The 24348-nt window shown below is 55.9% G+C and overlaps 2 protein-coding genes across 6 annotated transcripts; one reads left to right on the top strand and one right to left on the bottom strand.

The window, feature by feature from the left end:
• Positions 1–594: 594 nt before the first annotated feature.
• Positions 595–16539, top strand: EPHA1 (EPH receptor A1). Of its 4 annotated transcripts, XR_006740862.1 has the most exons (20): positions 595–766; positions 1715–1779; positions 6238–6519; positions 7420–7810; positions 8037–8192; positions 8452–8796; positions 8910–9037; positions 9169–9319; positions 9773–9869; positions 10090–10148; positions 10816–10854; positions 10938–11075; positions 11919–12104; positions 12295–12356; positions 12465–12671; positions 12846–12995; positions 13415–13608; positions 15049–15204; positions 15286–15766; positions 16455–16539. XR_006740862.1 is itself a non-coding variant. In XM_045577753.1 (19 exons), exons 1-19 carry the CDS (start codon positions 670–672, stop codon positions 15362–15364), a joined length of 2982 nt encoding a protein of 993 aa, XP_045433709.1. In that variant the 5' UTR covers positions 595–669; the 3' UTR covers positions 15365–16539. The 4 variants fall into 4 exon arrangements, 3 of the variants coding, with proteins under 3 accessions (XP_045433709.1, XP_045433713.1, XP_036285015.1); XM_045577753.1 differs by having other exon boundaries at positions 15286–16539; XM_045577757.1 differs by lacking the exon at positions 8037–8192 and having other exon boundaries at positions 15286–16539.
• On the bottom strand, positions 15707–24141 carry ZYX (zyxin). 2 transcript variants are annotated; one of them, XM_036429125.2, is made up of 10 exons: positions 23703–24141; positions 23061–23248; positions 22816–22908; positions 22537–22717; positions 22169–22500; positions 18403–18523; positions 18081–18250; positions 17775–17953; positions 16810–16930; positions 15707–16287 (listed from the first exon to the last, which is right to left on the bottom strand). In XM_036429125.2, the coding sequence occupies exons 1-10, from the start codon at positions 23908–23910 to the stop codon at positions 16183–16185; spliced, it is 1698 nt and encodes a 565-aa protein (XP_036285018.1). In that variant the 5' UTR covers positions 23911–24141; the 3' UTR covers positions 15707–16182. The 2 variants fall into 2 exon arrangements, with proteins under 2 accessions (XP_036285018.1, XP_036285017.1); XM_036429124.2 differs by having other exon boundaries at positions 22169–22717; positions 23703–24140.
• Between the last annotated feature and the right edge of the window lie 207 nt (positions 24142–24348).

The raw sequence follows: 24348 nt of genomic DNA, 5'->3' as shown, positions 1-24348 counted from the left end.
GATGTGCAGGAGGCAGCTGATCGATGTTTCTCTCTATCCCTCTCTCTTCCTCTCTGTGAAAAATCAATAAAATATATTAATTCTCACTGCAACTCTCATAGCTTTAAAAAAAGGAAGGAAGGAAGGAAGGAAGGAAGGAAGGAAGGAAGGAAGGAAGGAAGGAAGGAAGGAAGGAAGAGAAGAAAGAGAAAGAAAGAGAAAGAAGAGAAAGAAGAGAAAGAGAGAGAGAGAGAGAGAGAGAGAGAGAGAGAGAGAGAGAGAGAGAGAGAGAGAGAGAGAGAGAGAGAGAGAGAGAGAGTAAGGCTACAGGGGTGTAGTTCAAGTCTCAGGTAGAACCAGGGTAAAGGCGGGATCCAGGCTGGGGTGGTGGTAGGGTGAGAACTAGGCATGGGTGAGTCCATCCTAATCCCACCCACTAGGCGGCGCCGGCAGGGCAGTCTCATTCCAGGCAAGACGCCTCCGGCTTTTTTTGAAGTTTATTACCTGTCTAACAAGTTTCCTTCCTGCCGGGCTACTGTCCCTTTAAGAAGGTGATCCAGGTGAGGCCGGGGCCCGCCCCCCGCGCCGGCCCCGCCCCCCGCCCCCTCTGGGCCTGTTTGGCTCGCTCAGTCCTCGCGCCCTGGGCCAGCGGTGCGTGCGGGCCACTGTCCCGGGTCCCGGCCCCGCGCCATGGAGTGGCGCTGGCCCCTGGGGCTCGGGCTCGGGCTGCTGCTGCTGCTGCTGCTCCTCTGCACCCCGCTGCCCCCGGGGGCGCGCGCCAAGGAAGGTACCGACCCCCGACCCCCCTCCCCTGGCCGGGCTGGCACCCGCCTCCTGCAGCCGGCATTCCTGAGCAGGCCGCTCCGCGCGCCCCTCTCCAGCGCTCCCTCCCGTTTTATGCGTCGCCAGGGCATCGACTGGCCAGGCCAATCTTTGGTCTTTGACCCCAAACAGCTGCTTTCACGGGCCAGTCATCCCCGCCCCCCGCTGGGCAGCCGTTCACGCCTGGGGGTGGGGTGCGAGCAGCAGCAGCGTCCAGACCCCCCACTCCAGCAATGCGGGGGATGGGGGTGGGGATGGCGAAGGGGGTTGTGCCCAGATAGTCCCAGCCTCAGGTGCCCAACCCAGAGATCGGAACACTCTGAAGTCCGAGGTGGGAAGTTGCCTTATTGTCAACCTAAGCCGGGTGACAGGGAGACCTGCCTCTGGGGGAAGGGTTGGAATTCAGGGTGTAGGAGGTCAAGTTCTTCCAGCCCTGCTACCCCGACTTTCTAGACTCAGAGCTGTGCCTTGTCCTCCACTCCACAACCCCAGTCACAAGCAGAGCAGACCCTTTGCCAGTGGTGGGAGCCTCCTTTCCAGGAACCACCTCTGAGGACCCCCAGGGGCTGAGCAACTGTCTCACCCATGCACCCTTCCATCGGCAGCTGATGGCTCCCCCGCTGAGTGACAGGGTGCGAGTCTTCTTGTAGCAGTTCTTCCTAATGCTTCCTGCCTTGGGTCAAAGATCCAGCCCTCCAACCCTTGTCCCGCTTTGCCTTCCTCCGGTCACACTCTAGAGGACAACGGGCTATTCTCCCTGGAGCTCTTCACTCCCCTAAGCCTCCGGAAGCCCAAGCTGTTAGAAACAGGGTGTGGGAGCCTGAGGGGCTGGGGGCCCAGGATGAGGAATGTGTGCTGCACCTGTGGGGTCTCCTCCCTGGAGGTGACAGGCCTCTTTCCTCCCCACCTTCAGTCACTCTGATGGACACAAGCACCGCACAGGGCGAGCTGGGCTGGCTGCTGGATCCCGAGGATGGGGTAAGTGTCAGGGGAGGGATGGCTCAAGGCTGAGGATGGCTCAAGGCTGAGGGCCAGTGGGAAATGGGGTGGAGAGGTGGGTGGAGGAACAGAGAAAAGAGCAGGAAAAACTGGAAGTGTCTCCTCTCGGAGGGGGAGGGGAGATGACTCAGAGAGCCTTTTGAATGGGGCATGGTGGGGTGGGGGGGTCAGACTTCACCCCATGGAGAATGCTTCAATGCTTGGCTCCTCTCCTTTCTGCCCCAGTGATTGGGGGCGGGAGGGGACTGAATACCCCTGAGGACCATCTGGGGAGAGACAGGACCATCCTGGGGATGGCTGATGTTTAAGACAAAACAGAGAAGTATCCTCAATCTGAGGTCCATTCATCCCCATGGAGTTGCACAAATCGGTTCCAAGTGGTGAAATCTGTGTATGTGTGTGGACGTTTTTTTTTTTGTTTGTTTATTTGTTTGTGTGTGTGTTTTTTTCTGGAGAGGAGAACCAGAGTTTTCATCAAATTCTTCAATGGGTCTGTGACTCCCCAAAATTAGAAGCTGCCTCAGTAAAAGTCCCACAGCCCGTGGTACTTCCTCCATCCTCCCCAGCGCAGGCACGCCATGCATTCCAGCTGTTTAAGTCTGCTCCACGTTCCTTGGCTATTCCTAAAACCCAGTGAGCAGAGGTAGGATCTCGTGAGTCCCGCAGAACACGCTGGCCTCTCTGCAAGCCTGTCCAGGAACCATGGGAAGCCAGCCCAGATTCCTCAGCCTCCAGGACTCTCACCTTAGGTCTCCCTTCCCTCTGGTCCTACACCCTGTTCTCTGGGTACTCCCTTTTCCCTTTTCAAGTCCAGTAGGAATCGGCTTCTATTTCTGGGGTTGGTGTGACTTGCATTCCTTCCCTCTGGGTCCTAGGGTCCTGGCTCAATCTCAGCTCTCCCACAGAGTAGCCTGTAATTAGAATTAATAGTCTAAACCATAATGTATCCTACAGGAGGGGCTGCTTGGAAAATCCTGGATAAGGCCAACCCTAATAGGCGCCTCGTCTCATAAACCAGCTAATCACTCCACAATGAGACTACAGGTCCACCTGCTGGCTCCCACGGGCCTTCGCTGTGCCCTTGCCACCTCCACCCAAATAACTCTTCCCTAATTGGGCCAGAGTAGAAGCCAGGTGCCTTTCGAAGCTCAGGCTAAACAGCACTGGGAGGACAAGAGAAGACAGCAGCAGTTACACAATCCCACTGTCTTCCTTGTCCTCTCTCCTCCTCATCGTGTTTTCAAAACACACACTCAGGTCCAGGCTTCCCAGAATGTACACACGTAGCAGCCAGCAGCGCCTGAGTGATAAGTGAAAGGATCCTTGCGGCTGATCCTGGGCAGCTGTTTCTCCCTCTCGCTCAGCTCCCCGCTGGAATGAGGAGAGGCGAGGTACAGCTGGGGACATCTGCTTCTCTTGGCTCCAGCTGCAGGCGAGCTAATGAGCCGCACATTAACCACCCACCACCCTCCCACCTGCCCGCCACTGCATGCGTGCCTTACACTTGGCTTCCTCGTCACAGCTGCCTCTTACAAACAGGCGCTGGGTGCCTCCTATCCTCCCAGCTTCAGTGCTTCCACACCTCTTGCCCAATCTGTGAATTACCTAGCTTACTGCAAAACTCTGCTCCTGCCCCACGCCATCCCAAATTCCTTTCCCAGAGCTGAGAGTAGCCATGAGTGCCCTTGCTTTATAATGGAGTGAAAGCCCTTGGGAAAGTGAACTTTCTCAGGTAAGGGCCTCGTAGTCTCTTCTTTATAAAATAAGGGGGTTTCAAGCAAAATACAGAATTTCGGAGTTTCTTATGTTCAGACATCAGGGGAAATACAAATAGCTAATATTTATTTTAAAGAAAGAAGAATAAAATGGGAGGCTTGCCCAAACACCGGAACATATTACACAGCAACTATAATGAAAGCGTGTGTCATTGCACAAGAATACGCAGGTCAATGGAACAGAATAGGAAGTTCAAAAAACAAGTCCACCTATATGAGATTTTAGTGTGTGATAGCATTGGAATTATCAATCAATGTGGAAAGTATAAAATCATCACTAACTCGACAATTGGATGCCTATAATTAAATAAAAAAGCAACATTACATCTCCACACTAAACAAAAAAATAATAGATTCTAGGGAGATTAAAATCTAGACCTGAAAACCAACCCTACAAAAACATTAGGAGAAAATAGAGAATATCTTTATAAGTTTGGGATGGGAGAGCTAACCAAACAAAGCACACAACTCCAAAACCCTAAAGGGAAAGATTATAGATGTTATTGTAGAAAAATGTTAAATAATGTCAACATCAAAGATATTAGCAAAATAAAGTGGTGTGACAGGGAGAAAATATTTGAAACATTCATTTCAAGCAAATGGTTAATGTCTATAATATTTTTTTAATTCATCCAAATGAACAATCAAAAGATAACAATAGATCACCCCAATTAATTCCATTATAAATAACTTATACAGTAGAATATCAGACAACAGATAATTGCTTAAAAATACAAATAGCCACTGAAGCCGGTTTGGCTCAGTGGTAGAGCGTCGGTCTGCGGTCTGAAAGGTCCCAGGTTCGATTCCGGTCAAGGGCATGTACATTGGTTGCGGGCACATCTCTGGTAGGGGGTGTGCAAGAGGCAGCTGGTCTATGTTTCTTTTATCAACGTTTCTAGCTCTCTATCTCTCTCCCTTCCTCTCTGTAAAAAAATCAATAAAATATATTTAAAAAAAATACAAATAGCCAGTGAATAAAAGAGAAATGTACAACCTCATCTCAAAAAAATGTAAATTAAAATGGCAAGAAGCTATGTCCTATCCATAAGACTGGCCAAAAGTAAGAAAATTATTACTATCTAGTGTTGATGAGCTTTGGAGAAAATGAGCTCTTAGGTACTGTTGGTGGAAGTATAAACTGATAAAGCCTTTTTGGAGGACAATTTGGCACTATCTTATGAAATGTGTAATATGTTTATTCTTTGATACAGCAATTCTATAGAGTTTTGATAGAAATTTGTACATGGTTACTAAAACAAACAAACGAAACAAACAAAAAACACCCTAGAAGCTACTTAAATATACAACCATAGATGAATGATTAAATAAATTCTGGTACATCTATACAATGGACAAGTATTTAATGGATTGCTGAAAAGAATTAGGTAGAATTAGGTATATATACTCATGTGGACATCTTTCAAAAAACAAAAAGTAGCTTACAGAATAATACATGTATGTTTAAAAAAACACATTTATGTTGAACACATACACACATAATAAAACATTAAGACACAAGCATTCAGACCCACTGGCCAAGAGTTGGACACGCTTGCGAGGTACTGAAAATTGTCTGTAAAATTTTACTCCCAATTGTTAAGAGTGGCTTCCTCTGGCAATGGAGTGGATGGATGGGAGAACTTTCACTTTTTAATATATGCAAATGTTTGTCCTTTGACTTTTTATATTAATCATATAAAGACATAATAATTAATAGTATTAACTCAGGAGCCTAGAGGGCCTGGGTCCACATCCCAGCTCTGCGTCATAATAGCTGAGTGCCTTGGGCAAGTCATTTAACTTGGCTGTGACTCAGTTTCCTCATTGGAAGTGCTTGTAACTGTGACTAGCCCATGGGAAGCATGATATTAGAACTATCCATTATTAACAAAGTTTAAAAATTCTTTTAATGTAAAAGAAATTAAAGGGGAGGATGTCTTAGAGTTGCTGATTTCAATGGTGGCCATTCCTGGAATACATGTTAGAGAGGGTGAAATTCCCTTATTATTATTGTTTTTTTTTTTTAAATATGTTGTTGCTTTTTTTTTTTTTTTTTTTCTTCAGAGAGAGAGGAAGGGGGAGAGAGAGACATCGATGTGAGAGAGAAACATCAGCTGCCTCCTGCATGTCCCCCAGTGGGGATCAAGCTACAACATGGGCATGTGCCCTAACTGGGAATCGAATCAGCGACTCTTCAGTACATTGGAGGATGCTCAACCAACTGAGCCACACCAGCGAGGACAGAGATTCCCTTATACAGAAAAGTTTTTTGCTGCCTCTTGCTCTCCAAGTAGGCAGAAAGGCTTTGTGAATAAGCTTTTGCTATAAAAGTCTGTCCTTGCGGTACTTTACAGCTCTACTGATGATATAGGTCAACATTGGTGTTCAGACACTTGCACCTGGGGTGGGCTAACAGAAGGGACAATGGCTGGCTAGGGAGGTGAAGGGGGTATTATATTGCCTGTCCTATATCCAAATAAATCCCTGACCCTAACACTTAACCTACTTTCCTAGGGATGACGGGTGGAGAGCAGGCAGGACAAATAGTGTGAACCAGGGGCTTTGACACAGACCTCCCACCGTCACATCTAGAAAACGGGGGTTTGGGAGTAGAAGATAGATGGTGCCTGGGAATGTGACTTTGATGTTCCTCTGGCAGTGGAGTGGGATGCAGCAGATGCTGAATGGGACGCCCCTCTACATGTACCAAGACTGCGCAGTACAAGGAGGAGGAGACACTGACCACTGGCTCCGTTCCAACTGGATCTACCGAGGGGAGGAGGCTTCTCAAGTCTACGTGGAGCTTCAGTTCACCGTGCGGGACTGTAAGAGTTTCCCTGGGGGAGCCGGGCCTCTGGGCTGCAAGGAGACCTTCAACCTCCTGTTCATGGAGAGTGACCAGGACGTGGGCATTCAGCTCCGACGGGCCATGTTCCAGAAGGTACTTTCACTCCGCGGTGCCATTTCGGTCCTAACCCTGATCCCTGACTCACTCTTTTCCATGTGCCCACTCAGCTAAGAAAAAGAGATGGTGCCAGGAACAGGAAGAGGGTCTAGGTGTCAGATATAGAAAAGACAGTGGGACTGGAGTTCAGAGGAACTGGATTTGCGTGTCCTTTCTGCTGTGTCCCGGTTTTGGGTGCAGTACTCAACTTCTCTGAGCTTTTTCCTTGTCTTAGCATAGAGATCATAGTGCCAGCCTCGTCAACTGGCAGGCATCCGCTGAGGTAACGGCCTGGTGGAGGCAGGGGAGAGGTGTTTCAGCTTCTTCCATTAGTATCCACGCCATCCTGCACGCCCCATCCCCAGAAGTATTGTTAGTTGTGTTGGAAGATAGTCCCCTGCAGGTTCTCTCTCATATCGCCCCTTCCTTTCCTACTTCAAAAAAATATGCTGAAGTGCTAGAGACTTAGGAGCACACGATTATAGGATGTGCTCACATTTGTTTCCCCAAGAGATGCTGCTGTCAAGTTTGTGATTAGTACTAAATTAATCGTGACTCACTTTATAACTGATGACCCCATTGCCACAGAGGCGGGAGCCACAACTTCAAATGGCAGGAGTCATATGAGCTGTAGCCCCACTGCCTAGGTTCCAGACCCAGCTGTGTGGTCTCAGACAAGGTCTTGAACCTCTCCGAGCTTCGGTCTCCTCAGCGGTTAGACGGGGATGGCTGTTCATCCCACCTCAGAAGGTCACCGCGTGGACTCGGTAGCATAGGCTTAGCTCAGTAGCTCACGCAGAACCAGCGCCCGGTTTACGGCTGTGTAATTGTAAAACACTCAGCAAGCAGTCGCTTCTGCTGTGTGATCGCTCCCCTCTGCCCCCGCCTTCTCCCCAGGTCACCACGGTGGCTGCAGACGAGAGCTTCACCATCCGGGACCTTGCATCGGGCTTGGTGAAAATGAACACGGAGCGCAGCTCCCTGGGCCTCCTGACCCGCCGCGGCCTCTACCTCGCTTTCCACAACCCAGGGGCCTGTGTGGCCCTGGTGTCCGTGAGGGTGTTCTACCAGCGCTGCCCTGAGGCCGTGCATGGCTTAGCCCGGTTCCCTGACACTCTCCCTACACCTACCAAGCTGGTAGAAGTGATGGGGACCTGCTTGCCCCACGCCCAGGCCAGCCCCTCAGGAGCACCCCGCATGCACTGCAGCTCCGAAGGCGAGTGGCTGGTGCCAGTGGGGAGGTGCCACTGTGAGCCTGGCTATGAGGAAGGCAGAGAGAGATGCCATGGTAAGGAGGCTCAAGGAGAGGTGGTGACAACCTGCAGGGTCTTGGGGGAGGGAGACAGTGTCCAAGTTGCCAAGGGAGGGAGGGACAGAGATTATGTAACTGGATGAGTGTCTGAGGGCCCCAGAGAGACACATGCAAGGGTGTTTCCACTGCAGGGGTGAGGGGAGGGTGCGATTCTACCTGGAAAAGCATGGGACAACCGCAGCTCTGTTCATTCTCTCTCCAGCCTGCCCAGGCGGCTCCTACCGGGCAAATGTGGACTCACCCCGTTGTCTCAAGTGCCCCCAACACAGCCTGGCTGAGTCTGAGGGGGCCACCATCTGTGCCTGTGAGAGTGGCCATTACCGAGCCCCTGGGGAGGGCCCGCAGGCGGCGTGCACACGTGAGTCCTGGCACAGGGCCTGGCCATCCGCGAAGAGGTGCGGGCTCCTTGCTCAGCCCGGGTTAGGCTGGCATTGCCCAGAGCTGATTGGGTATTGGGCACTGAATCAATCACTTCAAGACTCTCCCCTGGCCCTTCTCCCCCCGGGAAAAAGCAGAGCCATAGTAAAGTTTCCTGTGGCTTTTGGGGGACTTCAAGAATCAGGGCGGTGGGGAGCCAGCAGCTTGGGCTTCTACTGATGGCCCCTCTCTTCCCACAGGTCCCCCCTCAGTCCCTCAAAACCTGAGCTTCTCTGTTTTGGGGACCCAGCTCTCCCTGCATTGGGCAGCCCCAGCAGACTTGGGGGGGCGCCAGGATGTGAGATACAGTGTGGGGTGTTCTCAGTGTCGGGGAGCAGTGCCAGGTGAAGGCCCCTGCCAGCCCTGTGCGGGAAATGTGCACTTCTCCCCGGGGGCCAGCGAGCTCACCGCACCTGCTGTGCGCGTCGAGGGCCTCGAACCCTTCGCCAACTACACCTTCCACGTGGAAGCCCACAACAGAGTATCAGGGTTGGGCAGTGCCAAGCCCTCCCGTGCCTGGCTCAGCGTCCACATGGGGCACACAGGTGAGGAGCCCGGGGAGGGGCAAGAGCACATGGAGGGGCCGGAAGCCATCCAACAGCTTCTCAAGTAATTTCCTCTTTCCTTCCACATGCGCCGGCTCCCTCTGGACTCACAGAGTCACCAGTAGGCCTGTCCCTGAGGCTGGTGAGGAAGGAGCCCCGGCAGCTGGAGCTGACCTGGGCGGGGTCCCAACCCCGCAGCCCTGGCGGGAACCTGACCTATGAACTACATGTGCTGAACCAGGTGAGAATCTCCATGTCCTTGCCCTGACTATTTACCAACCCTCCCCCTTCCCATGTGCTCCCAAGACCGCCCCTTACCTCCACCAGGCCTGGCTCCACCCAGCCCACTCAACCTGAGTCCCCCACCCACAGAATGAAGAGCGGCACCAGACGGTTCCAGAACCCAGGGTCCTGCTGACTGATCTGCAGCCAGACACCACGTACATCGTTAGGGTCCGAATGTTGACCCCGCTGGGCCCCGGCCCATTCTCCCCTGACCATGAGTTTCGGACCAGCCCACCAGGTGGGTGGCTTGTCCTTTGTTCTGCCCCAAACACACAGACACCTGTCAACCCAGGGAGGCTTCTGAGACCCTGTTCCAGTCTCTCTCTACACATGCACGCATACACACAAGCACACGCAGAAGCTGCTTCAGGGGAGACTCACACCAGCCTTCTCACACACACCTTCCCGACACTGGATACTTCTGACACAACACCCTCAGATCTCCTAAAGGCCCAGCCGCAGGCAGCCTAAGCCAGACCTCTGTGGCAGCCCTTTCCACATATTCTCTCTCCTTCCCTCCCTCCCTCCCTTTCTTTCTCCCTCCCTCTCTCCCTCTCTCTCTCTCTCTCTCTCTCTCTCTCTCTCTCACACACACACACACACACACACACACACACACACACACCTGTCTCCCTGGACTTCTTCGTCCCTGTGGACTCTGACCCCCCGACTTCCTCACCTGTTGCCACAGTTTCCAAGGGCCTGAGTGGAGGCGAGATCGTGGCCATCATCTTCGGGGTGCTGCTGGGCGTGGGGCTGCTGCTCGGGATGTTTGTCTTCCGTTCCAGGTGCTACTCCTGCCCCTCCCCAGCTACCACCCTGGGACCCTTGTCTGGTTAGAAGGCCCTGAATGCAGCCCCAAGGACCCTCCCACCCCCTAACACCAAAGCTCCACTGTGTCCCCACCTTCACCCTGCACCCTGGGGGAAACTCAGCCAAGGCCATCGGGCCCCTGATGTGGTACTGCAACCCTGGATAAATTGTCCACACCCCTACCCTCATCCGCAGGAAACGTCGACAGCGACAGCAGCAGAGGCGGCTTGATCATGTCACTAATGTGAACAGAGGTGAGCTAGGAGCAGCTGTGTGTGTGTGTGTGTGTACTTGCATATATGTTGGGAGGTGCCCCTGGGATAGAACCAAGGAACTCAATTCTGAGAGCACAAGTGAGCTCTATTGTCTTTAGGCTTCTCGTGTTTTGCTACCTAATTAACTTTGGTTAATTAACTTTCTACTGATGGTGCCCCAGAGGCTCTGTGCAATTACCTGTTAGCTGTCGGTGCCACTGTACCCGGGCTCTGGGCAGCCTCCCCCACCCTGGTCTGGGCTGAGGCTGGGTGGAAAGGGGATTGCTTGGCAGGCTCCCTGAAGTCCTCCAAGGCATATGGACTCCCTGCTGGTCACCTCATTAAGTGTCCCCAAATAGGGGAGTCCGCAGTCCGTCCAAGTAATGGGGCGGGAGTGAGGTCTGCCTGGGAATGTGAACTGAGGCGCGAGTGACTGGAGGAGCATGGCAAGCAGGGGCAAGGAGGAGGGAAGGCATGTGAAGCCTGGGTCAATGAGCCAGGGGAAGGCTGGGGCACTTGAGGCCAAGAACACTCTTGGGTCTGGGTTCTGGCCCACTGCTCTGGGCCTCAGAGGGCGAGGACACAGGAGCTTTGCGCATAGACAGGAGGAAGAAAAGCTGGCTGTGGAGGCTTCATTGCTGAGGATAGAGGCTTTCTCCCACTTCAGCCAAAACAGGACTCCTCAGGGAACAAGAAGAAGTTCGAGGTCTGCTGCCAGCCCCTCTCCCCTTACTCCTGAGCCCTGCAGTTGGCGCTCCTGGGGCCGAGCCTTCCCTGTTCTCCCTGCAGGGGACAAGCAGAGGCTGAAGCCTTACGTGGACCTCCTGGCGGAACCCATGATGTATGAGGACCCAGCCCTGGGGGCTCTGGACTTCACCCAGGAGCTGGATCCAGCCTGGCTGATTGTGGACACTGTCATAGGGGAAGGTGAGCCCTGCTGTTTCCTCTAGGTGGCAGCACAGAGCCACTTCCTTCTGGCCTTCCCTGCGGAGCCCCGCTGGCCTCTCCTCTGGCCCCAGAGCTCCCAAATGAGTTCCTCTCTGCTCCACCCTGTCTCCTTGAACTGCTGTGGTCACAGCCCCCTCATTGAGTGTCCTGGAATAGCCCCCACCTCATACACAGCCTGCCTCATGCATTACTGGGATGGACTGTGGTTATGGAGCTTTTGATAAAGAGCATTAGATACATCATCCTTGTCAGTGGGAGGTGAGGGGGATCAGGCTCTTCTCAGATGGTTCCCAAACGTGGGAGGGGTTCAGAGCCTCCCTCACTCCACATTCTACCCGACCAGGCCCAGTGTCCTTGGGCTGCCCTGATCCCTTGGGTCACCAGGGGAAATCGAACTGAGCAGAGAACAAAGCTTGGCAGTGTCCTCGCTGATTGTGCGGCCACGCCAGCCAAGCTTGTCCAGAGGAACTCGGGGAAGAGAGTGGCAGTGGTCAGCCTCTCTGGTCACTTGTGCTATGCCCTTCACGAACACAGCCCAGCGCAACAGCACAGCGCCCATGGACCCAACATTTACTGAGCACCTACTGTTCTCCGAGAACCAGGCTAACCCAGGAGACAGGGGGTTAGCTGAACAGGTTACCGAAATGCACTTCTGTCCTGGACTCCTGCCTCCTTCCCCAGGAATGTTAGCCGAGCCCTTGTCCCAGAAAGGGCACACCAGGTGTCTGATCCAGAGAAGAAAAGAGAGCTTGGGGACTAGAGGGTATCATCCACCCCCCTGATAGTGCCCTAGGCCATGATCCCATTTCTTTCTCCACTCAGGAGAGTTTGGGGAAGTGTATCAAGGGACCCTGAGAATCCCCAGCCAGGACTGCAGGACTGTGGCCATTAAGACCTTGAAGGACACGTCTCCAGACGGCCAATGGTGGAACTTCCTTCGAGAGGCAACCATCATGGGCCAGTTTAACCACCCGCACATTCTGCGCCTCGAAGGCGTTGTGACAAAGAGTATGAGGATTGGTCTCCATGAGTCGGGGCGGGGGGGGGGGGGGGGGGGGAGGAAGGGGAGGAAGGGGAGAAGGGGTGAGACCACAGGAAGTGGAGGGAAGCTGTTTTGCCAAGGGTAGGAAACCTGGTTCTGGTGGTTTTGGGTGGAGATGGGATGAAGGCTTCCATGGTGACCTACTTTGTGTCTCAGGGAAACCCATCATGATCATCACGGAGTTTATGGAGAACGGAGCCCTGGATGCCTTCCTGCGGGTGAGGAGGGCAGAGGACCAGCTGGGAAGGGGGGTGCACCATGAATCCCTGGTCTGGGAAGAGGCAACTCTGCCCATTCCCTAACCCTTCTCCTTCACCCTGCTGCAGGAGCGGGAGGACCAGCTGGTCCCTGCGCAGCTGGTGGCCATGCTGCTGGGCATTGCGTCTGGCATGACCTACCTCAGTGACCACAGTTATGTCCACCGGGACCTGGCCGCCAGGAACATCTTAGTGAGTCAGAACCTGTGCTGCAAGGTGTCTGACTTTGGCCTTACCCGTCTCCTGAACAACAAGGATGGGACCTACGAAACTCAGGTGAGAGCCCTTTATTTGCCGTGTACACATGTGCACACACTATTTCATGCCGTGCATGCAGGCACAGCTCTACAACAGATACAGGACGCGTGCTCCTGTGGACACAGTGACTTCATGGTGGCCATCCTCCGTGCCCCGAAACACATCCCCGTTCTGTCCTACGTGCCCTTTTAGGGAGGAAAGATCCCCATCCGTTGGACAGCACCTGAAGCCATTGCCAATCGGATCTTCTCCACGGCCAGTGACGTGTGGAGCTTCGGGATTGTGATGTGGGAGGTGCTGAGCTTTGGGGACAAGCCCTATGGGGAGCTGAGCAATCAGGAGGTGAGCCTGGGCACTCCCCACAGTGGTCTTCTCTCCAAATCCTCCCGTGGCTCTTCCTGCACATAGCCTTACTTCTTCCTCGCCCAGTCTTTCTGCACTTCTCTTCCCTCTGGTCCTCTCTGCCTCACACCCTGTGCTTCTTCCTAGTGCTCAGGGGTGGGGATGAGGGAAGTTAGAGGCTCCTTTTTTTTTTTTTTTTTTACATTTTTTATTATTATCTGTGTACATATTTTAACATTGCCCCCCCCTTCCCCAAACATACCTTCCCTCCCCTGAGTTTTTTGTCCATTGATTGTACTTATATGCATGTATTCAAGTCTAGAGGCTCCTTTGCAATGATCTCGCACGAACAGAGATTTCTTAGGGGCTGCCAGGTTAGCTTCCTACCTCGGGCTTCCCTCGCCTCTCGCTTGCCACAGGTAATGAAGAGCATCGAGGATGGGTACCGGCTGCCCCCTCCTGTGGATTGCCCTGCTGCTCTCTACGAACTGATGAAGAACTGCTGGGCCTACAACCCCGACCATCGGCCCCACTTCCACCAGCTAAAGACACAGTTGGAGCGATTGCTGAGCACCCCTCACACCCTGCGGACCATGGCCAACTTTGATCCCAAGTAACTACACTGGGGAGGACGATGATGGGATTCGGAGGGCAGATCTAGAATGGAAATGGGCATTTCAGCCACACCCACCACGTGCTGGGCCTGCCAACCTCCGGGCAGAGTCCAGCACAGGAGGCATAACTGCAGTGTGCAACCCGGGGGGAGTGGCCACCTTGATGAAGATTTGGTCCCACCCTTGACAGCTGTAGTTTGATAGAAGACAGGAAGCAAACAGTGAGATGGGAAGCAAGTATAAGCAGAGCTGACACCTGACACCTGCTCCAGGAAGCTGGGTCACTTACATTGGGGTGGGGAGACAGACTCTGGTAAGTGATGGACAGTAGATTGAGTTTCCTGACTGCGAAGGGCAGCCCTGTGGGGTCTGGAAAGGCTCCCAGATCACGTGCTGCCCAGCATGGGTTTGGGGAGCTGCGGGTGGGCTGATTGCAAATAATCCAGGGTGACATCAGCACCCAGTTCAGGAATATAGGCCAGAGACGAAGCTGGAGAGGTAGGAGGGTCAATACATGGAGGGTCAGTACATGCTCTGCTGAGAAGTTTGGACTTTATCCTGAGCACAGAGAACTATTGACCAGTTTAAAAAAAAAAAACACAAAAAAAGGCAAACAAAAAAACTGCCCATGAGAGGAACATGGTCAGGATTGCATTTTACTGAAAACATTGGCAGGATGTAGAGAAGGAACTGGTGGGGCCAGGGAAGGTGGGAGACTGGCAAGGCTGGATTTCGCATGCTTTATCTGGCAAACCAGCCCTGGCGTACTGGCCTCTGTATCAAACCACCATATATAACCTTGCTTCTGGGAGAAAATGTGCTCCAAGTTCCAACTTTTGCAACTATCTTTTTGGAGCACAACTCCCTTGTACTCTGGAGACGGCATGTGCTAATCTTTCTGGAATGTTGGATATGCTTCCCCCAGTAGATTTACTTTGCTAATGGTTTTTGGCTCCGGCTGGCTTTCGTACAGGAACGCTCATTGTATTGTGGGTGTCAGAGTGCAAGAGTAACAGCCAAGGTTGGAGGTGGCAATCAGGGCTGCTCCCAGAACTCAAGGGGCCACCCTGGAGGCAGGACCACACCCAGGCCCGGGCCTCTGCTCTCCTGCCTCTGCTGCTTCTCAGCTGGGAGAGATGATCCGTTCCCGGAAGAGATGGGCTGATGGTAACCTCGTGTTGGGAAACTTTTCAGGGCTGCCACCTCCCCCAGCATGGTCAGCCTGCCCTCGGCTGTGAGTGCGCCAGGAAACAGGCCAGGAAACGGGTTCACAGACAATGGCCTGGCTAATCCGCAAAGTCTCGATAATCTCTGTGCCCAGACACCAATTTGAATACTGGCCCCAGATGCTCAGAGGCCAGGCCCAGGTTTCAGGAAAGCAGAGGACAGCCCCTTCCCCCTCCTCACATGACTGAAACAGCCCCCGTCCCATCCCACAGGGTAACCCTTCGCCTGCCCAGCCTGAGCGGCTCAGACGGGATCCCCTATCGAAGCGTCCCTGAGTGGCTGGAGTCCATTCGCATGAAACGCTACATTCTGAACTTCCGCTCAGCTGGGCTGGACACCATGGAGTGTGTGCTGGACCTGACGGCCGAGTGAGGACCCTGGGGACCCGGCAGGGGAGGGTTGCTGGGGTTGGAGCCCGCACATTCACGAACCCCTTTCCTTGACCACAGGGACCTGGTGCAGATGGGGATCACGCTGCCAGGACACCAGAAGCGCATTCTTTGCAGTATTCAGGGATTCAAGGACTGAGCCCTCCCCTCCCCCGTCCTGTCCTCAGGAAGTAAGGATGGGGCCAGGGTCACTCAAGTCCTTTCCCTCAGCCTACAGGGCCTTGGTGCTGTTCGGGCCCACCCTTCCCTGAGAAACTTGCCTTTGGAGCCTGGGAGCCTCTTCGTTTTCTAAAGGGAGGTTGGGGTCTAAATCACCGTGCTGGGAAGAGGGTTTAATATATATATATATATATATATATATATAGTTATACACATATATATTTTTATAAGTAAACAGGAGCTGAGTTTTCATCTGGACCCCTGTTTTATTTTTATCCCTCCCGTCTCTTCCATTTGTAGCACAAGAGTCCACTGCTAAGAATTCTGGAAAACAAGGTTTTTTATTTGTAGCTGTAGCCACAACCCGGCAGCATGGGGGCAGGTAGGAACGTCCAGGCCAGTGAGCCCAGCCCAGCCTCCCCGGGGGCTCAGGGGACTCGCCCTCGGCAACCATAGTAGAGGCTTGGGGGGAGAAGGGGGGCAGCTGAGGGCATTTGTGCAGCAGTGAAAGCAGCAGCGCTCAACCTGGCGACCCTCAGGGGGGCGTTATCTGAAGGGTGGTGAGAGGTCCCTGCAGGATGGGAGAGGAGACTAGAAACCCAGAACCGGGATTCTGCATCCTGGGTTCTGTTGGGACCCTGGATCAGGGACCTTGGGATACTGGGTGGGGTTTGGAATGGAGGGAGGGGCTAGACAAAAAAATAACCTAGGGCGGGGCCGGTGGAGGAGCAGGGTGGTCGCTGTGGGTGGTCCACTGACGGAGAATGAACTCCCAGTGAGGAAGGGGCCGGTCCTCACTCAGGTCTGGGCTCTGGCAGTGTGGCACTTCCGGCAGAGCACGTGGCCATCCAGGGGGAAGCAGCCATTATCGTCCGCCTCAATGGACAGAGCCTTCCCACAGTCCTAGGAGAAAGTGGAAGAACCCCTGATGGGAAGGGCCCCTGTGCACCCACACCGCCCCTTCCCCCACTTTTACATTAGCGAGGCCAAGTGCTCAAAAGCTCAGAGTTGATATCCTCATTGTGCCCCCACAACAATACTCATCCCCCACGTTCACTTTTGTCCCCTAGGCATCCAGGACGAGGATGGGCAGTGGGTAGAGCTGCACCCATCCCAATAAAGAATGTGGGGCCATTCCCACATGTCTCAGCTCCATTCTCACTCTCCTCTCTTCTGAGTCTCAGTGAGTCCCCAGGCTGGTCACCACAAAGCATGGCACCCTTCCTTGCCACTGCTCCGTCTCCTATCTTGGCTTATTTGCAACTAAGTGACCCCACAGACACCCCACTACCCGCTTCCTGCAGTGACCAAAGCATCCGGGCTGGGTGGGCCTGGACACTCCCACTGATCACCCTCAAAACTGCAGGTGGGCACTGCTCACCGCCTGGCCAGTGAATAATGTCCCCAGCCCCCAGGGACACTGACCTCACACTTGTAGCACTTCATGTGGAAGTTCTTGTCCAGAGCCACCACTCGCACAGTCTCCTCCCGGCCGGGCTCGGGCATGATGGGCTCTGCACAGACAGAGCACCTGGGCGCGTATTGCCTGGAGGGCAGCAAGGCGGTACAAGTCAGGATGTGGGGAGAGGCACCCGTGCTTTCCCCAGAGCGCAGGGAGAGCAGATGGTGGTGCCATGGCAACAGGCAGACTTTCCTGCCCACCTTCCCCACATCTCAAGGTAGAGGAAGCCCAACAGAAAGGCCTAAGACCAGCCACCCGGCTCTCCTAAAACCCACCCAACCCAAAGCAACTACCACCAGGTCCTCACCCCATCACATCCATCCTGCAGAAAGCACACCCAGAGGAGCCCTGCTGGTCCCATCCCTGGACCCCTGACCCTATCCCGCCCCCCCCTCCCCCCACGCAGGTGTCTCTGCCCGATTGCTGGGAGGTACAGAGGGACATGAAGCCCTGGCCACTCAAGGTGAATCCTAAAAACGCACCCCTCAAACACAGAGGTGGGAGCCAGATTCTGTGGGGTCCCCATATCACCCTCTAGACACCTTACAGGCTTTTGCTGCTGGCCTGAGAAAGGAGCCACCTTATAAACCCTTTCCAGGGGGAACCGGAGTTCCTAACAACTGACCTCCAAAGGAGCATCTACAGCCTGGCCTGCGTGAAATGAAGTCCCTCCTGCATATGTCACCAAACCCCAGACCACAACCAGAAGCTTCAGGGAGCCAAGGGCCGGGGGACCGCCGGGAGCAAGCCTTGCTACCTAGCTTTCAGGCTCCTGGACAACTTAGTCCCGGTGAACTCGTCCCTGCCCTCTAATAGGACATGCGGCCAGAAAACCAGACCAGGGGTTTGGCGCTGCCTTGGGGTCAGAGGGGCAGCCTGGCTCCCAGACAAGCCATGGCTGGCCCCAAAGGTAGTGGCGGGCCCTCACTTGTGGTAGTCGGGGACGCAGTGGGGCCGGTTGGCCTGGTCCACAATGAAGGAGGTGCCCTCCAGGGGGCAGGCGCAGACCACGCAGGTGAAGCACTGAGGGTGGTAGGCTTTGCCCGTGGCCCTCAGCATGCGGTCCGTGATGGGCTGCCCGCAGGTGTTGCACTTCTCCAGGGTGTCCTGAGGAGGGAGCAGTAGGAGATTGGCAGGGAACTGTACCCGACAGCCAGCTGCCAGGTCTCCACACGTCCGCACCCCAACCCCTGGCTGAGCCCCACCGTGGCCCTCAGCCCCAAACCTGACTCACCGTGTAGCAGCCCTCGCAGTAGGGGGCCCCCTCCACGCTGTAGAACTGCTGTCCCTGCAGCTGCTGCTCACACTGGTGGCAGGTGAAGCAGGGGATGTGGAACAGCTGTCCCAGAGCGCGCACCGCGGGCTGCGCACGCGCCAGGGGCTGGTGACACCGGCCACAGGATTCTTCGAAGGCCAAAGAAGATAAATAAATGGGAGTCAGCTGATTTCCTCGAAGAGGGAGTGGAGCCACAGGAATGGCCAGCACCGTAATGAAGGGGTGGGGGGGTGGGGGGAGAGACACGACAGACATCCCAGCAAGGGGGCGGAGGGCTCACCACTGACAGCCACGTTCTGCCTCTGAGGATGCTCCATGTCCTGCATGAGCTGCTGGGTCAGCTGCTCCAGCTCCTCCACCTCCTTCAGACTCAGGGGTCCGGGGGCCCCAGCGGAGCGCACCTGAAACCCCAACACTCTCTTTATACTTTCTTAAGGGTCACCCCCACCAAGAGCATTCCCCAACCAGCTTACCTGCTTTTGTCCAGGAAAGCTCCCCTCCCACTTCCCAGGTGCTCAGATTGGACCCTGAAAGCTCCTCTCTACCCCTCCCAGACCCCAGGATAAGAGGGAGGGGACGACCCTGGGCAGCTACACACAGGCCAAAATGACTGAGCGGACGGAGGCCACGCACACAGCAGCTCAGGTCACTGAAAGCACCGGACACACCAGGCCACGCATCAACTCCACAGAGCATGCTGGGACATGGCCCCCCACAGGAGAGGTCGTTACGAGGGGCTGCACACCCAGGCGCGCACACACCTACCCGTCCCGCCTGCTGCTGAGCTGCTCTGTCAGCGTGAGGATACAACACAGGCAGGAATCACAGGTTAAACCCCACAGCTGTCTGCAGCAGCCCAGCCCCCAGCCCTGCACACAGAGGTCCAGGGTCCCTCCTGACCTCACTTCCTCCCCTGGAGGCCTCAGGGAAGGGCCTATCTTAGGCCAGCCCACAACTGGGGATCCCACTCTTTAGTAGGGGTGTCGAACTCAATCAGAGAAGGGGCCAAAATCTAAAATCCAGCCTAAATCGCGGGCCGAATGGTTTACTGAACAGTCATAAACTTTCATTGTGATGGAAACGCAGCGGAGTGCAGTGATGACAGCGCGGTGTGGGCCACAATGCAAGGCCTGGCGGGACGGATTTGGCCCGCGGGCCTTGTGTTTGACACATGTGCTTTAGGTGATCCTGAGAGACCTTGGGGATGGGGGTGGGATGAGGTTGGGGGCACTGCAGGACCCTGACAAGCACCATAGGCACTGTCTGACTCCACCAGCATTACCATGAGACACTTCGATAGGAACAGTAGTTGGTTTTGCATTAATGGAAAAGTCCACGTAGGACTGTGGTCACTAAAGGTTCTGCCTGCCCATGCCTTCTTCATTCCCGTAACACCTGGAGTCTCCGTCTCCTACCATCTACCTACCTCCTCCCACAGCCACCTCCCTCCTCCCCCCCACCTCAGCCTGGGCCCCACTCTCCCCCACCTCTGCATCCAGAGCTGTGCTGCCTGGAGATGCAGACACACAGAAGGCCCATGATCATCTTATGTCTACAAGGCTCTCCCAGGCACTCTAGCCACCCTGAGCCACCATCACTTATCTGGACCAATCTCAGCCCAGACCACACCACCCGCTTCCTGTTCCTGCCTTCAGGCTACAGAAGTAGGCAGAGAGGCTGCAGAGTGAGTTCACAAAACACAAAACACTGCAGGGCCCTGGTGACCTCAGCCCCGGTCATCCGCCGCTCACAGCTCAGCTCACAGCTCGGCTGTCTGGCTTTCAGCTCCTGCGGGTTCCCAGTGGCCTTCCTTCCCCACAGCAGTTGTTTCAAACATTTCCATCCCCGCGGAGCCCCTCGCTCTCACCAATTACCTCACCGCCTACATGGCTGAGAAGATGGAAGCTGGCCAGCTCGCGCTCCCTCAGTGTTCCTCCTCTCCACAGAAACACTGCGACGATCCTGTCCTTGCTCTCTGGGAACACCACAGCAGGGGGCCATCACCTCTTCTCCTCCAGACTCCGTGGAGCAGCAGCCCCTACTCTCAGGCACCTCTCACCCCTGCACCAGCTTCTTCCTCTTGTGTTCACACACATACCCGAGCCCCTGTCCCCCAAGTTGAAAAACCACACACACACACACACACACAGGCCCTGCCCTAGTCCAACTCTGCCAACCCCCCAGAGCAGGCCACTCTGGAAACTGTTTCCTCACCGCCCATGCAGTCCACAGCTCCTTTCACTGTCCCCATCAAAGGGCACAAATGGACTATCCCACGGCGTCAGGTGACTTCCAAATAGTAAAATCTGTGACCTTCCTGTAATCCTCATCCTCCTCAAACCCCTACCGAAGGGCTCCTCAGCCATCACATCTGTCCCCCAAGATTCCATCCTGACATGACGCTCCTCCTCCTTCTGCCATTGTCCCCCCTCCCACCTGACCAGCGAGGGCATCACCCAGGTCCCTCCCAGGCCCACGGCTCCTGCTGTGCAAGCACCCTGGGCTGCTTCAGTACCACTGCCCTGAAGACAACCTCGAGTCCTGGGCCTCTCCTGCAACCTGGCCCTCCATGTCTAACTGAGTGACAGTTCCAGCTGAAGGCAAGTCCTCCTGGAACCTGTTGCTCAATACGCGGACAGCTGGACCCCTCCTCTTCCCGTCCAAAGCATTTCCCCTTCTGGACTTCTCTATTTTGTCAGCATGACTGTCACTCATTCCCCACACACACCCAGGCATTTTTTTTTTACCCCGCCCCTTCCTCTTCCAACTGCTTATCGGTTACCAGGTCCCAGAGGCATTTCCTTTGAGGGCTCTTATCCCCTCACTAATCTCCAACCTCTAGTACACACCTCGGCTGCAAACACTACCCCAAAAGCTTCCAAAAGCATGGCTGTCACAGATCCTCCAACCCACTCACATACCTACTGGAAAGCTACCAAGGATTTGCCAGAACTGACTGGCTCCCTCGAGCTCCCACCTACCTCTCGGTGGCTCTAGAACTTCCCAGAGGAACCTTCTACTTTTTAGTCTCCCAACACTCTGGTGTATTTGTGCCCTTGAGTTTTGCTCACACTATTCCAATCCCAGAGCCCTTCACTCTCCTCTCTGGATTCTTAAGTCCGACCATCCCTCAGAGCACACCAGCACCAGGACACCTTTCCCATGCTGACTCCTTGTTTGCAGCTTCTACAAATAACACAGAATTCTGCACAGCTCCTGGGTACTTGGCATCTCCTCTGGCCCCATCCGTGCCTGCACATACAGAGACAGACACTCCTGCTGTCCGATCACTCTGTCGCTAGTTGGACTAGATGACCATCGGGATCCCTTCACCTCAGAAGCTCTCAGCTCCTGAACTAAAAGGTGGGAATGAGAGTTTTTCAACGTGGGGCACCCACGTGCTGGATTAAGACCCTCAGCACTCCCTATGCATCAGCTCCCTTGAGCTGCACAACCATTGTAGGAGGTAGATAATGTTATTTCAAGGCAGGAAGCAGGCTCGACATTCACCTCACTTGCCTAGGATGTGGTGAGCTGGGAGCTGGGAATTCTATCCCAGGTCCAGCTGACTCCCGCAGGCTTAACCTCTTTGAGAGATCTCTTCCCTCCGTAGCACAGAGCACAGTGCCTGGCGCTCAGCAGATGCTGGCTCAGCCAGTGCGGCCATTCTTATCACCCTCAGGCAGTGAGAGTGCTCAGAGGAGGAGAGATTAACTCAAGAATCCAAGAAGGGGGAAGCACCAGGGTTGGACTGGTGATGAGGTCATCTTCCCCTCTAACATACTGGGGAAGGCCGGAAGGGATGGTCCACTAAACCCCCTGCCTAAGTCAGAGCCTGTGCCGCTCCCACTCCCAATCAGGCCACACCAAGCCCCAGACCCTGCCAGCCCCCCCGCGCCAGATGAGCTGTCTTTACCATGTCCCACCATTCCAAGCCTAGAGGCTGGAAACTCCTAACCCACCATCCCCACCTGCTCATCTTTGCCCTCGTTCTCTGGCTCCTGACTTATCCCCGTGCCCAGCACCCGTGTCTCACTCAGCCTCACCTGGTTTTGGTTTTGAGCTGGTGTGGGCACTGGGTGCTGCTTCTCCTGTACTCGGGGCTTCTCCCGCTGCTGAGCATAGGTGAAGCTGGGGGGCTGAGGGGAGCCGGTGCCAGTGGAAGAGGGAGCTTGAGGGGGCCCCAACTTTTGATTGGGCTGTGGCCCGGGTCCACCTGGGGCTCCAGGGCTGAACTTGGAAGCCACAGGAGTAAACTTGGGAGCCACTGGAGAAAACTTAGGGGCTGGAGGTGGGGCTGGGGGACCTCGAGGCTGACTGTGAGCCAAAGGCACAGTCTGGGGCTGGGGCTGGGGCTGGGGCTGGGGCTGGGGCTGGGACTGGACATGGAGCTGGACCTGGGGTGGGGAATGAGGCTGCACATGGAACTGTGCCTGGCTCACAGGCTGAGCCTGAGCATGAGCCTGGGACACAGACTGGGAGCTTGAAGGGGCCTTCCAAGGAGGCAGGGGTGCTGTGCCCGCAGCTGCAGGCTTAGTACTGGTCTTGGAAATGAATGGAGTGGAGACAGGCGGGGGTACATATCCAGATGATACCTGCAAGGGGAGGGGCAGGAGGAGAGAAGTGTGGGTGAAGGAGGGTGCAGCTCTCCCCAGTTCTGTCCCCACTCCTTTCCTCCTCTCCGGTTCCTTACCCGGGCTTTGAAGGGATCATTCCTGGTCATATCATCCAGCAGGGAGGACAAAGAGTCTATCTCCAGATCAATACTGCTCACCTTCTCCCTGGGCTAGAAGGTCAAGGGTCAGAACACCCATCCCAGTCCTCCATACCCCCATCCGGGCAGAGGTGGTGGTGGTGGGGGAGGGGGGGGTCAGAAAGGACCCTCCCCTCCTTTCACGCAGGGTGTCCCGGCTTAGCTGCCCCTCCCAGGCCTCGTACCTGTGGTGGGGGCGCAGGGCCCCCCTCCTCCGCCAGTGGAGGCGGTGGGGAGGGGAAGATCTCCTCCTCCAGAGGTGCAGAGGGAAAAGACTCCTCAATTGGGGGAGGGGGCGGCGGGAAGGCACCTCCCAGGGTGTCCTCCGTGTCCTCGCCATCCCCAAGGAGGGGAGGAGGTGGTAAGGGAAGGTCTGGGGGTAGGAAGGAGAAAAGAGAGCAGTCAGCAGGCGCCTTTCTCTCTACCCTATTCTCTAAGTTCCTCTCCTTCCACAGCGCTAACCCCTCACCCAAGAACTCTCAAGGGTCCCGGGGCGTGCGGGAAGGAAACGGAGGAGCAAGGGGGCTCCGCGCAGGAGGGGTGCAGCTCCCGTTACACTTCGGAAAACGGACCCGGAGGCAAGATTCGCGCCCCGCATTCTCACCTCCCACCCCCAGGCGGGGACTTGGACCTGTCCCAGGAGCCCTGGCTCCCGGCCACGAGCTCCGCGATGAGGTAAGAACATCTGCTCGGGACAGGGTGGCTGCGCCCAGCCCCCCTCCGCTGCAACATTTCCAAACACCCCCCCAACCCTTAAGCCACTGTCCGCCGCCGGCGCCCGCCCGAGTCCAGCCCCCCCAGCCCCAGCCCCCAGCCCGGCCGCATACCTTCCGGGGGCGGAGGCGGGATCTCGCCCACCCGGCCCATCTGAGCGCGCTGGGCCCCGGCCGCCGGCACCGGCTCGCCGTCCCCGGGCCGGAAAGGGTTCACTTTGGGCTTCGGGGCCACCACCGGGGCGAACTTCTTCTGCGGCGCGTAAAAAGCCGGCGCCGAGACCGAGACGGAGATCGCGGGAGACGGGCGGGGGGCCGCCATGGCCAGGCCGGGCTGCTGCGGGGCGTGGGGGGCCGGGTGATGCGGCGCCGAGCCTGGCGGAGGCGGAGGCGGAGGCGGAGGACACCCCCCGTGGGCCGGCTCCCCGCGCCCTCCCCGCGCGGCTCCCGGCTCCCGGCTGCTCCCCGCGGGCCGGAGCGCGCACGCCGCGTCTCGCTGGCCGCCTGCGCGCCGGGTCCGCAGACTCTGCGCCCCGGGTCCCCGAGCCGCCGCCTCCGTCCCGGCGGGGGAGGGCCGCGGAGCAGGGGGCGGAGAGAGGGGCGGGGAGAGCGCGGCGCCCAGACCGTACAAGGAGCGGCCCCGAGAGGGGGGCGGGGAGAGCGGGAGGGCCGACGCGGCAGGAAACTCCCCCAGGAAGGGGCCCCCGTCTGGCCCCTGGGCCACAGCCTCCGTCAAGGTCCTCCCGCCCCGGCCCCCGCC

The sequence above is a fragment of the Pipistrellus kuhlii genome, unplaced genomic scaffold, assembly GCF_014108245.1.
Source record: "Pipistrellus kuhlii isolate mPipKuh1 unplaced genomic scaffold, mPipKuh1.p scaffold_m20_p_10, whole genome shotgun sequence".
NCBI lineage: Eukaryota > Metazoa > Chordata > Mammalia > Chiroptera > Vespertilionidae > Pipistrellus > Pipistrellus kuhlii.
This window is presented reverse-complemented; position numbering and strand designations above follow the sequence as displayed.

Excerpts from the sequence above, each read along its gene's own strand:
- EPHA1 (XM_045577753.1), top strand. The coding sequence starts at position 670 with ATGGAGTGGCGCTGGCCCCTGGGGCTCGGGCTCGGGCTGCTGCTGCTG. Across the intron at positions 7,811-8,036 it reads AGGCAGAGAGAGATGCCATG|CCTGCCCAGGCGGCTCCTAC; the intron begins GTAAGGAGGCTC and ends TTCTCTCTCCAG. Across the intron at positions 12,105-12,294 it reads CGAAGGCGTTGTGACAAAGA|GGAAACCCATCATGATCATC; the intron begins GTATGAGGATTG and ends TTTGTGTCTCAG.
- ZYX (XM_036429124.2), bottom strand. The coding sequence starts at position 23,910 with ATGGCGGCCCCCCGCCCGTCTCCCGCGATCTCCGTCTCGGTCTCGGCG. Across the intron at positions 22,718-22,815 it reads ATGATCCCTTCAAAGCCCGG|GTATCATCTGGATATGTACC; the intron begins GTAAGGAACCGG and ends CTCCCCTTGCAG. Across the intron at positions 17,954-18,080 it reads ACTGCGAGGGCTGCTACACG|GACACCCTGGAGAAGTGCAA; the intron begins GTGAGTCAGGTT and ends CTCCCTCCTCAG.